Genomic DNA, 15,207 nt, shown 5'->3' on the forward strand with positions numbered 1-15,207 from the left:
CTACCGGGAAGCGTTTACTTTCGTTTTCAGATGCGGCGGTCAACTTTGATCGCCGCGTCTGAAGGATTAACAGCGCGTGGCACAACGTTTTTCACACTGGGACCGGGCTCAGGGCGTACAGGTACGTCCTAAGTCCTTAAGAGGTTAAAGACTTGGCTCTCATGGATCCATTATGACTCCCAAAACCTCAGAAACCAGCGTGACTACCTCCAAGGAAAGGCACCCCAATTCAATTTTTTTCTACATATTTATTTTCCTCTTCTTCCCTTGTTTCCTACTGTCCCAATAGTTATTTGAGTCCTGTGACTATCTCATGACTAGAGTTGAGTGAACTTTTAAAGAATTAGGTTCACCGGACTTTTCGAAAATCTCGAGTTCAGTTCGGCTCGGTTCGACTTGGACCGGCAATTAAATAAGCCTCTAAACACGTTTAAAAACACTGCCTAACAGCTCTAAACCCTGTCTAACACTGTTAGGAGTTCTAGTAGTATTATAAAGTGTTTTTAATGCTCAGTTATGGCGACATGCGGTAACCCATGGTAACTATTCCAGCTCGTCCATTTTTAGGCCTATTCACACCAAAATAAAACAGCATAAAGTATCCCTGGTTGTCGGTAGATGCCTGCCAGTGTTAATATGCACACAGAGGAATGGGAAGACGTCGTAGCTTTATCCCAGCGTGCCAAAAATTATCCTTTTTTTTTTTTTTTTTTTTTTTTAGTAGTAACAGAATTGGAGTTCTAAAATAGTGAAGACTGAAGAAGAAATAGCTCTTGTATGAAAAGCCAACAAAAATATCCCTTCTCTGGGGATGATGGGTTGTGTACATGTAGGCCTAGCTGAAAGTAGGGTGATGGTGAATTGGTGCTACTAAAAGTAGCCAGCGTTCCTAAATTTGGACCCTGACTGTGCCTCACTTCCTCTCCGCAGAGACTTGCTCTTGAGCTGCTCGGACCAGAAGGCCCGCTGACACCCTCCTCTTTAAACTCCTCTTCATCATCCCCACCACTCCTCTTTGTTAGCACTTCTGACGTGTCATTGTGACCTTCTTGTTCCTCTGCACCACATCCACCATGATGCCTTCCAGAATCCTCATAACGACTACCACCAATCCCACTAGTGCTATGCTCGGCCACTGCAACCCCTTCCCCCACCTCAGCAACACGCTCCAAAGGCTGACCGTGACCCAGCTCCTCCTTGTGGATAGTGCATCCTTCTATGTAGCAGTAGGAGGGGGGGGGGGGGGGGGGGGGGTTGAAGCAAGACAGAGATGAGGAAACAGACAGTCTAGAACAATTCCTTTACCAGACATATTTTTTAAGGATCGTTTTATCTTTTTGGGGCGATTTCTAACCAACCTGTTAATTTTAAGTTTAATGCTTCGAACTGCGTTTATCTTACAGCGAGGTATGTATAGAGCAAGTTTAATAAAACCAAAATTTTTAAATTCAGTCCCTTTAGAAGACTAATGTGTTTGGAACGCACAGGCTTTTTTAGTATAATGCATATCTGCGTGTACACAACTAGAAAGATTTAAAAAGGTGCATTTGCAGAAAAATATAAAATTCAACAAAACTGTGTTAACATGCCAGATATGTGTCAGAGGATCACGCTTTTGCATGCCAGAGATGACAGCACAATGAGTACTGACTGCGTTTGCGGAACTGTATGAAATGCCTGTATTAAACACTAGAGGCTAGATACGCATAACTTCCGCTTTTTGACTGGCAGGCAGAGATTACTGCACTATGGCCCGGATTTACTATTGTAAACCCGACCCATTTTGTTGGGTTGTGCGCCAGAAATAGCACCAGAATTTCTGTATGTCCAGAATTTGCACCGAACAAAATGAAAAAAAAACCCGACCAACTCTCCATTTTATTGAGAAAACCCGAGAAAAGGGGAGTGGTTGACAAAAAGGGGGCGTGTCCCTAACATTTAAAAAAATAATAATCACAACATAATTTACTAAGGTTTCCACAGAAGATTGAGTTGTCCCCTCCCGGCAGCATATACCCACCTACTGGCTTTGAGCTAATCAGTTTAGGCCCAAAGCAGTAGGAGAGAACTGACAGGAAACAACAAAGGATGTCCGGACAGAGCCCAGACAACAAAGCAACTGACAGGCAACCGGCTGGCAGGCCAACAAACTAACAGCAAATGGGTGGGTGCTGTGTCCCCAATGGATCCTCTGGACTTTTCTTGGTTGGCTCCATTGGGGGACATTAGAACCGTTGGATGTACAAAAGCAGTCCCCGGGGAGGGAAATAACCACCACCAGAGAAAGGGAGCCAGTCCAGAGACTGAACCACAAGCGTCAAAAGCATTAGGGCAAGACCATGGGCCGCAAGGCGGCCGGAGCCAGGAAGTGTGCGCCTGGAAGCCCCCACAACCAGTGGAGGGGGTGAAGATGCCAAGGAAGACACGGTCCCATACAGAGACCAGAGACCAATCAGCCACACAGGGGAACAAGAAGGTCGACTCGAGACCCCCATGGACCGCACACCATCCTGGAAGGCAGGAGAAACCCAAGTCCAAGGAAGCCACAGAACCTGCCAGAGTACCATCCTGGCTGTTAAACACAGAGGAAGAGGAACGGCAAGCGAACCCCATTCAAAGAATCACTCGAGTCAAGTGAACGTGGCTTGAAAACACCAGGGGGATCTGTGTACGCCCGGGAAGGGCGAGCACCCAGAAGATGGAGATAAAAACATCCTCAAAACAGGAAGAAGACGAGAATCGACTGCTGAGAGGCATTCTAAAACAACCTGAAACAAAGGCCACCGGTTCCAGAACCACCATCACCAGACCACAGGCAATGGCCCCAGAGAGAAGGCAGCCAGCCTGAACCGCAGAAAAGAGCATGACGAGGAAAAGACGGCCACACATAAGCTGAAATTCGGCCAGATGGGCGTAATCCGGATGATAAGAGCGTCCTCCGTCCCAGGGGAAAATAACCCCAAAGGAGAAGCGAGGGAAATGGCCCAACCAGGATTGGAATGCCCTGAGAAGGAGCAGCCCTGAATGCCGGAACAGCAGCATCCCAGAATACCGGAGCAGGCGAGATGGGAACTGGATGTCCCGGAACCCCTGAGGGTCCGGGGCAGCGGAGAGGAGCCGGGCAGGAGTGCCACCCATGCCCAAGACCCCAACCTAATCACGGCCCCACAAACAGGAAAGCCGACCAAGGAGAGGGACACCCCAGGCATCCAGGAAGTTTGCCATGCAAGAAGACTCCCCAGCACAAGAGAACTCGAACAAAGAGGGGAGAACGTGAAGAACAAGCCTTGGACCCCAGCTGTCCGAACAGATCCGGAGAAGCCTTGGACCCAATGGTCTGAAGGGATCCGAAGACTATGAAGCAAAAGGCTGTAGGATGGGACTGGAGGGGAAAAAGGAGCCTAGCCGGAACTCCCATTATCCGGGCACAGAAGGCCACTCCAGCAGACCAATGGGCCAGTGCAGCGTGACAGAGCTAGAGGAAAGGGTTGACACACCATCCAGGAGGTCTCCACCAAGGCAGGAGAAGAGCTATGACAGGAACCACACCACAGATTGCCAACACCCCAACCCCCCCCCCCCCCCCCCCCGCAGCTGAGCCAGACATGACCGCATAAACTCCTCCAGCAGAGTAGAGAATCCAGGCTGTCAGGACAGCAGGTAACTAAAAAAAGAGCCAGGCCATAATAGGAGGCCTCGGACACACAGGAATAGCTGGCGGAACCTACTCCGGGATGCTCTGAGCAAAAAACAGGAAACCAGCAAGATACCGCATACAGGAAGGGAACAGAGTAGATACGACACTGGCAGTACCAATGCACTGCAACCAGCTTCCTAGCCAAGAAGAGCGCAGGCACACATTCCTGAGAAACCGGGGACACACGTGTTAGGGAAGACAAAAGAGTATGAATGACAAAAAAAAAGGTGCACGCGCAGCAACATACAGTTGAGGAGGTACGTCCTCAAGAGGGACGAAACCCTGGTCCCTTGGAGTAAAAAGGCAAACACTGTGACAACTGAACCATTATGGCCTTTGAACAAAGGCAAAGGCTCAGAGGACTGAGCCCCCAGCTAAAAAAGGTAGGGAATCTGTTAGCAGAGACAATGGGAAGATAAGGAACACTCGTGTTGCTTCATCTGGCCCCCCTGACCGCATGAGGGTCAAGGAAACACACAAAGTCAATCGGAAACCTAACGCCGAAGGCAATAACCAGACGTCAGTCACTTGAGTAGCAGAGTAGGTGACCTGGTGAACAAGAAACCAACCAGACATAGATTGGTGAATTGGTAGAGGGATCACTGAACCCACAAGGCAATCCATCCAAACCTCACACTGGAAGCAGAATACTGGGCCTCAGAGGTGGGCATGGCAAGCAGGAAATGGGACCACGCAGACACTGTCTGGCGCAATGTATAGGGCCCATGTAACATGTAGGGCTACACAATAGTACCCCCCACTCTGCCAGCAGGGTAACTAACCACCTACCATGCGCAGGAAATGTATGATAGGAGCACAAACCAAGTCTGACCGACTAGGAAAAGACCTCCTGAACCTGCAGGTCCACTCCTTAGACCCGGACTGTGGCTGCAGGTGCGGCAGATATGTGCCAGACGACCTGACGTCATAGGGGACAATACATACTACAAGCCTTCTGACTGGCCTATGGTCCCTTGTACCTGAAGGGACACACTTCCGGACTTCTCACACCAGTAGTAAGGAGCAAAAAATCTAGCCTTGTATGCCATAGCCCCATGATGGGGTACTGGAGAAGGCTGAAATCGTACAGGCCACAGTCTGAACTGTCAGTTGGTACACCTGCAGGTGCTAGCCAACGACGTAAAAGGGCAACCGCACAGATAGGGTAGCACAGTGACGAGGAAACCAGTGACGACACAGGTAGAGGCGAAAATCAACCTAAAGGCGGAATTAGAGAGGTTCACAACGCGCCTGCCGCCGTAGCCATTAGGGTAGCCTTATTCGTCAGGAGTAGAGCGGCGGACTAGACAGACAGGACACCGGAGAACCCACAAGGGGGAGATGTCCACTTGGAGACCCAGCAGGAAAAGAGCGGGTATAGGGTCTCAAGTCCTGTAAGCTTCCGGAAACATTGTTCCTTATGCTTCCAGGCCGCGTCCAGAAACTCGTCCATTCAGCATGGGGACTGAACATCTGAAGAGACTGACGAGAGCGGTGGAAGGAGACTTCTGCAACTGAGCCCACAGTCTCTGTAGGTGTGAGGTGTCCTTGAATGCCATGAAAAGGCTATCCACTGTGTCAGCTGTGTGAGAGGACTCCTCCACATCTGATCTTCAGCTCAAGCACAACACAAAGCTCCCAGGGGAGCAAGAGCGAACCACAGGGGACTCGCCCCATGGCAAACCAGACAGAGAACTGTTGGGCAGGAAATAGGATCAGTGCCCAGAAACCTTGGAAGGCGTGACAGGGGACCTGGGGCGGACAGGGGAGGGGAGCAGCAGCACATCCTGGGGACCGCACTCGCCAAGCGAGTAGGAGACCCAGACAGGAGATTCAGCAGGGGACCCCGAAGAACAATTGGGGTGCCCATAGGGGGAACTGGCGACTGGCCAGAACCGAAAGGACAACAGGCTCGGACAGGGGAATGGCAAGGACCAGCACGCTCCAGGATGGACACCAAAGGCCTGGGAAATGCGGCCCAGAGATAAAAATCATCTGGAACAGGGGAGAAACCCAGGAAGGGTCTGGTTCAGCCACAGAATGGTTTATAAGAGCATCCTGGGCAGAGGTGGAGGGCTGTACATGGCATATAGAGGCCATAATGAGACCTCCAGAGAATGGGGGCAAGACACACAACGTAGAAAAACTCTTTTCGGCTGGGATACTCTCCATCAGTCCATTGAGGCAGGGCTTTCATGAGTCTCTGCTGTAATACAATAAGTCTCACCCGCGTCCCTGCTGTCGGCAGTGCCAACTATGCTCAGTTTCCGGCGGATTGGCAGGGGAGACGCAGCTTTTTTGCGTTTTTTTGGCGCAGCTTACCGTGTCCACTCATACTCACCTGATGGAGTTTTCGTCCAGCTTAACGCCAGGCTGCCATAGCGCGGCGAGCAGGGGCAAGAGGGAACCCGGACCCGGGGTACTACCCTGGCGCTGGCTGTTGGCGAGAAGGGGTTGATGGTCCATACTCTGTCCCATGCCCCTGCATCGCAGAAGGGGGAACAGGTAGCGCCATGCTCCTGAGCCCCCTCCTGAAAAAGGAAAATAAAAGGAATGAAAAAACTAACTAACTAAAACATCCCTAACTAAAAAATAAGAAACCGACCAGGTCCGGAGAACTCCAGACCTGTGTCTGCCTCCTACTGAGACTAAGCTAAAACTGACTAGCTCAGAGCCAGTAGGCGGGGTATATTCTGCCGGGAGGGGCAGACTTGTTTTTTGTTATGTCCTAGTGTCAGCGCCTCCTAGTGGCAGAAAGATATACCAACGGTTCCTGTGTCCCCCAATGGAGCCGACCGAGAAATAATGCTTTCTGGTTTTTCGCGCTATTTACCGAACCAGTAAAAGCTTGAGTGTTCCCCGAGCGGTAAAAAAGTTCAGGTCCAATCCGGGTTTGCCGGATTCGGCTCGTCATCTCTACTTATGACTACTTTATTACATGTTTATTGGCCAGGTTCAGCCAATATTTGCCTTCATCCTATAGTAAGGGAATAAGATAGAATATGCATTTTACAGAAACACTGTGCAAATGTAATGGAAATTCTTGCCATGTCCATTTTGTTGTAGTAAAAAGGTCAATGAAATACACATTTTTATTTTAAAGGTCCTTTCAAGTAATTTTTTTACAAACTTACCACTACACAGTCCCTGTGAGGCTTTATTTCTTGATGGTTTATCAGAATCACTTGTCAGAGATTTGTTTGGTATATTCTTAAAAATAAAAAGATGGAGATTGCTCATAGTCAGTAAAACCTCCAAACCATTTGCACAATATAAAGACAAAACATAAACCTCACCTGTTTTCCAGATTTAACTTTCTTAGTTGGCAAAGGTTGACCATCATGAAAGTTTGTAAGAATTAATGCAATCATTGACAGAGTTTTTCCCTGTAGAAAAAAGGATAAATAAAATAAAGACAAAACAGAAAACTACACTTACATAGAGAATTCATTTAAAGATAAGTTCTCTCGGGGCAGCATGACATAGTTACAGACAGCAATTTCAGCTGTGCTGTTTATGTGGAACTATAACATAGTTTTATGAAACTAAGTTTATTAGTTGCATGGTAATGTAACCGATTGGAGTCCAGTGTAGTTTTTAAATGTAGGCTCCCTCTGCCGATTACAACTTTCTTCTTATGCACAGTAATAGTGTAAAATCTGCAAAATGCAGTGGATAGGTGCATGTTACAAATAAACTAAAGATCAAAATGCACAAATACACTTAAAAAACTGGAAAAGAGCCATACTAACTACTTACTGGTATAAGGGCAGGGTAAAAACAGATAAGCCACAATGCCAAAACCTTACATTTATAATGTTTTTCAGGATTCATTCTGGCCTTTTATGCTGGGCGTAGATGGGGAAGGGGTCAGTTCTTAGTGTGATATATTTAAAAGGTGCTGGATATTCTGTACTTTACTCAGAGGTCATAAGTCGACCCTATCCTGCTGTAATTCACGCTATCCTTATCAACACTGATTAATCTTATTGGTTTGGCACTGTCTATTATAAGATACTTGAGCAGGCATACTGTTCTGTTCTTCTCCTCTCCCAGGGATGTTTTCTTGTTTATGTTTTATTTGCTTTATAACCTCAAAAGGTAATAAGATACATGCGCATCAAGATGATTAGATAATTTTACCACAATGACTGCTGCGTCTGGCCTTATTTCCATAGTTGACAGCTGCTTCTGTCTCCTGTTTATTGTTTATGTCATCTGCACTTCTCTTTTCTTTAAAAATAATAAAAAGCCATTGAAAGTAGAGGGTGCTGGACAAGGTCGCCTTATCGAAAAATATGGGTCTAATTTTTAGACAGTAAGCCAGCAAGGTACACCACATGTGACCTGTGACTGTCACATTATAGGACAGTATGTACAGTATAATTCTAAGGAGCTACACCCCTGATGAATAGTAGTCATGTGAGTGGTTGTGCATCACTATTTTTACCCCTGTGCTGCTTACTCCATAGAGCATTGTGGATTGTCAGCATCCTTCTGGGAATTTGTGATTTTTAACACAGTTAATCAGATTTTCTGCAATTTGTAAAATAAAAATCTTAAGTTTCACAAAAACTACAAAGAAATACATACCAGGCCCATGTCATCTGCCAAAATCCCTCCTCTGACACTTTCAGGTCTTCTTTTCTCAGCAAAGTTTGTAAGAGTGTTGTAGTAAAGGTTGTTCCTCTGTTCCCAAAAAAGTGGCAGCTCTGTACTGTTCTCACGTGAAGCCATCCAAGCCAAAGCCTGCTTTTGATGTGGAAGCAAAACTGTTTGTATTGACTAGAAAGAAAAAAAAAACAGCAATTTCATTAGGACACACACGGTAACATATTTTTAAAGCTCTTAAACTTTAAACAGAAAAATATTGTAAAGGTTTTACCTAAACTGATTTTCTGACTTCTCATTTGAGCTGGTTTTACACAGCAATACGCAGTGTACATCCATCTGTTTAACCTGAGTGCCAGGATAAGATCCAAGACAATTCATAAATGGATACATGGACCACCATATACCAGATAAAGGCGTATACCAGGTGTTGTGACATTTATCATAGGTATACCCTAGCTACCCCTGTCTTTACAAGAAGTAACAATTGAATAATTGTTCATTTTGAGGAAGAGAGAATTTCTTTAATTTCAGCATCATTCAATTACCTATACAATTCTAAAATAGTATGTTAATGCAGAACGTTGCCAAGGTACCTATCTGACATCCAGCAAGGAGTAACAAAAAAAATATTTCTCCATATTGGCTCAGACAGATAGAAGTCAGTTGTTGGATGGCATAACACTCCTTTTAACAACGGTTTTACTACAAATCAACAAACAGAAAAAGGAAAGACTAACAAATTTGTCATATTGCGCAAAATGGTGAAGGTAATGGAGAGGGGGGTTGGGTCTAACACAAGACCAATGCCACACTTGCTAAACCATAACATTTGACAAGAAATTGAGCAACAAGACATTGGTCAAAAATGGATAAGAGGATTCACAATTAACAATAGAAATTCACCTTTGCAGGCTCTAATTCTTGTGTTTTATCATCTTCTTTCAAATCTTCAAACAATTTATCAAATTCACTCTTCAACTGAAATAAAAAAAAATACAAATAAATTACCACCGTGTACACAAATTCTGACAGGGGCAGAGAGACTGCTGAGGTCAGTGATTGCAGTGATAATGTAGGATCACTAAACCAACAGTGGCATTTATCAGATCAGTAATAGGATCCATTTTAGGAACTGTCCAGAGCAGGAGAGGTTTTCTATGGGGATTGGCTCCTACTCTGGACAGTTCTTAAAATGGACAGAGGTGTCAGCAGAGAGTACTGTGGTCAGACAGAAAGGAAATTCAAAAAGAAAAGAACTTTCAGTGGACCATATAGCAGCTGATAAGCACTGGAAGGATTAAGATTTTTAAATAGAAGTAATTTACAAATCTGTTTAACTTTCTGGCACCAGTTAATTTAAGTAAAAAAGATTTTCAGCGGAGTACCCCTTTAAGTTCTGAGCTACAGCTGTAGTCAAAAAGAATACACTGAGCTGTGTGTAATCTTGGATTGCAGCAGTCACCCAATAGATAAAAACAGGAGCACTACAAACATTTTAGTTTAGAATTATACTAGATTCACTGTTGCAACCAGTGACTGGCTAAGAGGCAATGTGACGTATTGTCTGCAGCTTTAGAAAAGCTAAATTCAATGAAGACCACCGGGTGCTATGATACCAGAGCAGCCAGGGAGGTAAGTACATGATTTTGTATGCTATCTCACAATATTTTGCTGGATATCCCATTAGGCTGGGTTTCCATTTGCCAGATTTTTTTTTTTTTTTTTTTTTTTGTCTGCTACCAGTCTGCTAGTTTTTAAGCCAATGCCAATTTTTGATCCAAAAAAAGAATGGGAAATGTAAAATCAGTATTTATATTATTTCTTCCTACTGGATCCATATCTAGCTTAGGCTCAGAAACTAAAGCCTAAAAGGGATTCTGCGCAAGCACTTTTTATAAAAAAAAAAAAAAAAAATTAAAATAATAATAATTGTTTCTTGATATTCTTTAGCATATTTAGTATCAAAAACAGAACATTTTTACTGAAAAATTGTTAAATAAAAAAAATATATGTAATCATTATGCTTTAAATCAGGAGAGTAAATAATCTTTATTTGTAACACTATATGTATAAATGGAGGCCTCATTCACAATGCTGTCGGTCTCTGCTACTCAGAGGTTCGTCACCAATTCCGTCACTTTTTTTTCTCCGCTAAACTACTGGATCCCCGTCGGTTGTGTCCCGACCTGTTTCAGGGTCCGTTTTGCTCAAAAAATAAAATAAAAAGGAGCCGAACGAACCCTGAATGGGACGGAAGACAATGTTAATGTGAACCTAGCCTATTGGACAAATACTGCAAGAATTTAAGATTATTTAAATGACACCACAAACCTGATCTACTGTTAACCGCACAGCTGGAAGAGGCGGACTGTGACTGGATCCAGCACCTTGTGACATGAAGCTTGTTCCAAAATCTATAGTTCAATAAACAAAACATCAGACAGATCACACAGAGAGCAGAGTTGCTCTGATTAATGGTTTAATAAAAAAGCTTACACTTAAAGAATTACTCTAGCATGGAAATTTTTTAAACCATCATACCTGGGTTGCTGGCATATAAAACAACAGCCCAGACTTACTTGCTGACACTCCCGCACTGCTCCGGTATCACTGCTCCAGTTCTCTGAAGCCACATACATCCTGGTTGCTTGTGATCGATGCATCACACTGCTAAATCAGCTAATCACCAGCCCCAGCAATGTCCGACCTCGGCCAGCGATAGGCTGATCGGCAGTGTGACGTAGTGACCCCCAGCACTGGTCTTTTTCCTGGTGCTGGAGCCAAATACATCACACTGCCATTCAGCCGTTCAGTAACCGAGGCGGGACATTGCTGTGGCTAGCGATTAGTTGATCAGCAGTGTCACCTGTCAAACACAGGAAACTGGGAAGTAGATGGCACCGGAGGACTGGAGCAGAGATACCAGGTCACCGTGGGAGCAGTAGCAAGTAAGTTCAGGTTGTTATTTAATATGTTGGTAGCCCGGGGATGATTGCTCAACAAAGTTCTATGCTGGAGTACCCCTTTAAGGATATGAATACTTTTACAACAAAGTGTTTATTCATGTACTGTCTGTCCCCTACATAGTTTCCATATATCAGAACCATGGAGACAAATAGGTCTGCAAAGGAACTACTGAAACAAAATTACAGAAAATGTACAGAAAAATAAGTCTATTGAAAAAAAAATTCCCCCCCCCCCTTTTAAGTACACTAGAACAATAAAATAGTAATTGCATTTTGACAGATTATTAATTGTAGATTTAGATTGGGGGGTCCACTGGTAACAATGTGGAGTGTAGACGCTCTCCACATTAAGGTAAGAGCTCAGTTGACAGTTCTAGTTTAAAAATAAAAAACAGCCTGAAATATTGGAGCAGCAGCTCACAGAGTAGTTTTCTATCTATAAAATGGACCATCTTGTTATCTTATATGTGTATAATCTGAGCTGTCAAAAATGGGCAGAGCTCAAACCAGTCCCTACCGTAGAAGCCCTAATAGTAAAGGGGTACTCTGCCGAAAAACTACTTATCCCCTATCCAAAGCATAGGGGATAAGATGTCTGATCGCAGGGGTCCCCGCTGCCAGCCCAGAGATTGCCACTTGAGACCCCCTGATCAGACATCTTATCCCCTATCCTTTGGATAGGGGATAAGATGTTTTTTGGGCAGAGTACCCCTTTAACACCTTAAGGAGTCAGCCCATTTGGGCCTTAAGGACTCAGACAATTTTATTTCTATGTTTTTGTTCAAAAAATCATAACTCTTTTATATTTTCATCCACAGACTAGTATGAGGGCTTGTTTTATGCGCGACCAGTTGTCCGTTGTAATGCCATCACTCACTTTACCATAAAATGTATGGCGCAACCAAAAAAAATACTATTTGTGAGGGGAAATTAAAAGGAAAACCGCAATTTTGCAAGTTTTGGAAGGTTTCGTTTTCACGCCGTAAAATTTACGGTAAAAATGACATGTGTTCTTTATTCTTTGGGTCAATACAATTAAAATGATACCCATAATAACGTACTTTTCTATTACTGTTGCACTTAAAAAAAACAAAAAAAAACACAAACTTTTTAACCAAATTAGTACGTTTAAAATCCCCCTATTTTGAAGACCTATAACTTTTTTCATTTTTCTGTATAAGCGACGGTATGAGGGCTCATTTTTTGCGCCGTGATCTGTACTTTTTATTGATACCATATTTGCTTATATAAAACTTTTAATACATTTTTTACCAATTTTTTGGGGAATGAAATGTTGTAAAAAAAAAAAAAAGCAGCTATTTTTTTAACGTTCACGCCGTTCACCGTACGGTATCATTAACATTATATTTTAATAGTTCGGATATTTACGCACACGGCGATACCAAATATGTATATAATAATAAATGTTTTTTTTTTTAATTCACATTTTTTATTTTTTTACACTTTAATCGTCCCCATAGGGGACTATTTATAGCAATCATTTGATTGCTAATACTGTTCGGTGCTATGCATAGGACATAGCACTGATCAATGTTATCGGTCATCTTCTGCTCGATCTCAGAACAGAGCAGATAACCCGTGGAAGGAGGCGGAGGCAGGTGAGGGGACCTCCGTCTGCCGTTCTGGATGATCGGATCGCCGCGGCAGCGCTGCGGGCGATCCGATCATCCATTTTAGTGACCGCAGCGCTGCAGATGCCGTAATCTGTATTGATCACGTCATCTGAGGGGTTAATGGTGGACATCCGGGCAATCGCAGATGTCGGCCTTAGCGGCGGGTCCCTGGCTGCTATCAGCAGCCGGGACCTGCCGCGCATGACCCGAGCATCGCTCCGATGCTTGCAGTTATGTATAGGACGTAAATGTACGTCCTGATGCGTTAAGTACCACCTCACCAGGACGCACATTTATGTCCTGTGTCGTTAAGGGGGGTAATCTGGTGGAAAACTTTTTTTTTTCTTTTTAAGTCAACTGGTGCCAAAAAGTTATACAGGTTTGTAAATTGCATCTATTTAAAAATCTTAATCCTTCCAGTGCTTATCAGCTGCTGTATACTACAGAGGAAGTTGTATTTATTTCTGGAATTCTTTTCAGCCTGACCACAGTGCTCTCTGCTGACACTTCTGTCCATATAAAGGAACTGTCCAGAGCAGTAGAGGTTTGCTATGAGTATTTGCTTGTACTATGAACAGAGGTGTCAGCAGAGAGCACTGTGGTCAGACTGAAAAGAATTCCAGAAAGAAATACAACTTCCTATTGAGCACACATCAGCTGATAAGGACTGGAAGAATTAAGATTTTTAAATAGAAAGAATTAAAAAAAATCTATCAAAATAGATGGACAACTCACATTAAAAATTGTACAAGGTTAACTGGGTGCACCTGTACCCTCAGGTGAAATAACAACGGAATGTAAAATAATAGAATTCCCAGTCCTCAAATTAGGGATCGACCGATATCGTTTTTTTTAGGGCCGATACCGATAATCGGTGGAGGTTAGGGCCGATAATATCGGTATAAGTTATCGGCTATTTATCCCCCCGCGACACCGCTGTAGATCATTGATTTAAAGCGGGCGCTTTAAATCAATGCACTGCAGTGGCTTTTGCGGTGCCATAGGCCGCCGCCGCCACCACCCACTTCTCTCCCCCTACCTGTCAGGGTAGTCCGGGCCATCCATCCTTCCTGTAGTGTCCGGCGGCATTCCGGGTGGAGGGTGAACCGGTCCAGGCTGTCGTCCTCCGGGGGTGCTCTTCTCCACTCTGGGCAGGCTCCGGCCTAATACGCTGCATAGACGCCGCTGCGCAGTGACGCCCGTGCGCAGCGACGCACCTGACGTCACGGCGTAGCGGCGTCTATGCAGCACACTAGGCCAGAGCCTGCCCGGAGTGGAGAAGAGCTCCCCCGGAGAAGAAGGACAGCCCCGACCGGTTCACCCTCCACCTGGAATGCCGACGGGCACTACAGGAAGGATGGATGGCCCGGACCACCCCCATTACGGGTAAGTTTAATTTTTTTTATTGACTCGGAGGGTGGGGGAGGGGCCCGACCAGTATAGCGGTATGGGAAAAAATCCATACCGGTATACCGCCCAGCACTACGGTGGGGGGTGCGACGCGGTGCGGTGGGTCGGGGGATCGGTCGCTGTGCGGCGGGTCGGGGGGATGGGGGAGCGGTGCGGGGCATTATCGGCAAGGTAATTGCCGATACCGATAATGCCCAAAATCGTGATTATCGGCCAATAATATCGGCCATACCGATAAACGGTCGATCCCTACCTCAAATACCTCAGCCAAAAAGGTTGTACAATGGATGTTCGGAAAGATGCATGAATTGTATTATAAATAACTTTTACACATAAAATTTCTCACAGGGCCTGTGTGATATAACATAAATATATACTTGATAATAAATGGACAATCTATAAAAGGGGAAACCTGGAAGATACAAGAAAAATGTCCAGTGTGTATGGAAGGACACTTCTGAATATATATAAAAAAAACTGCAATAGTGATTGACCGCAATTCACATTCAATAACAGTTCGTATTCAATAATGCGGTATCTGAATAACTCATGGTACCATCTACCGCTCACCGCTCCTTTTAATATTTGCCATCCACCACTCTGTAAAGGCTCCGCCGATGTATGTAAAAGTTGCCAGTATACAGTTCTAAAGACACAGAGGAAGGGGCTAGTACACATTTGTACATGCCCCGAAATGCATTTGGCCTACCTACCCTGTCTAAACAAGGTGTTAAGGAAGGATTTTCCATGAAGGAACTTTACCTGGATTACTATTTGACGCTATTAGATTGAAAATTCTGCCGCTCCTGTCGTCACACTGTTCCAACTACCTCCATCTGTGTACCCTGCCAGGTACTACTTTGCATACCACCGTGTGTATCCAGCG

General features: G+C 44.7%; 1 protein-coding gene across 2 annotated transcripts in view; it reads right to left on the reverse strand.

Annotated features, from left to right (window-relative positions):
• The window catches only part of HLTF (helicase like transcription factor), an 87,843-nt gene that overhangs the window by 58,800 nt on the left and 13,836 nt on the right, over positions 1–15,207 (reverse strand). Inside the window, exons 5-9 of one of the 2 annotated variants that reach the window (XM_056564842.1) lie at positions 10,643–10,725; positions 9,215–9,289; positions 8,291–8,482; positions 6,994–7,083; positions 6,830–6,907 (exon numbers count right to left, since the gene is read on the reverse strand). In XM_056564842.1, the coding sequence (XP_056420817.1) occupies positions 6,830–6,907; positions 6,994–7,083; positions 8,291–8,482; positions 9,215–9,289; positions 10,643–10,725 (518 nt within the window). The remainder of the gene's footprint in view (positions 1–6,829; positions 6,908–6,993; positions 7,084–8,290; positions 8,483–9,214; positions 9,290–10,642; positions 10,726–15,207) is intronic. The other variant, XM_056564843.1, reaches the window with a different exon arrangement.

Source organism: Hyla sarda, chromosome 3, assembly GCF_029499605.1.
Source record: "Hyla sarda isolate aHylSar1 chromosome 3, aHylSar1.hap1, whole genome shotgun sequence".
In the NCBI taxonomy this organism is placed as follows: Eukaryota; Metazoa; Chordata; class Amphibia; order Anura; family Hylidae; genus Hyla; species Hyla sarda.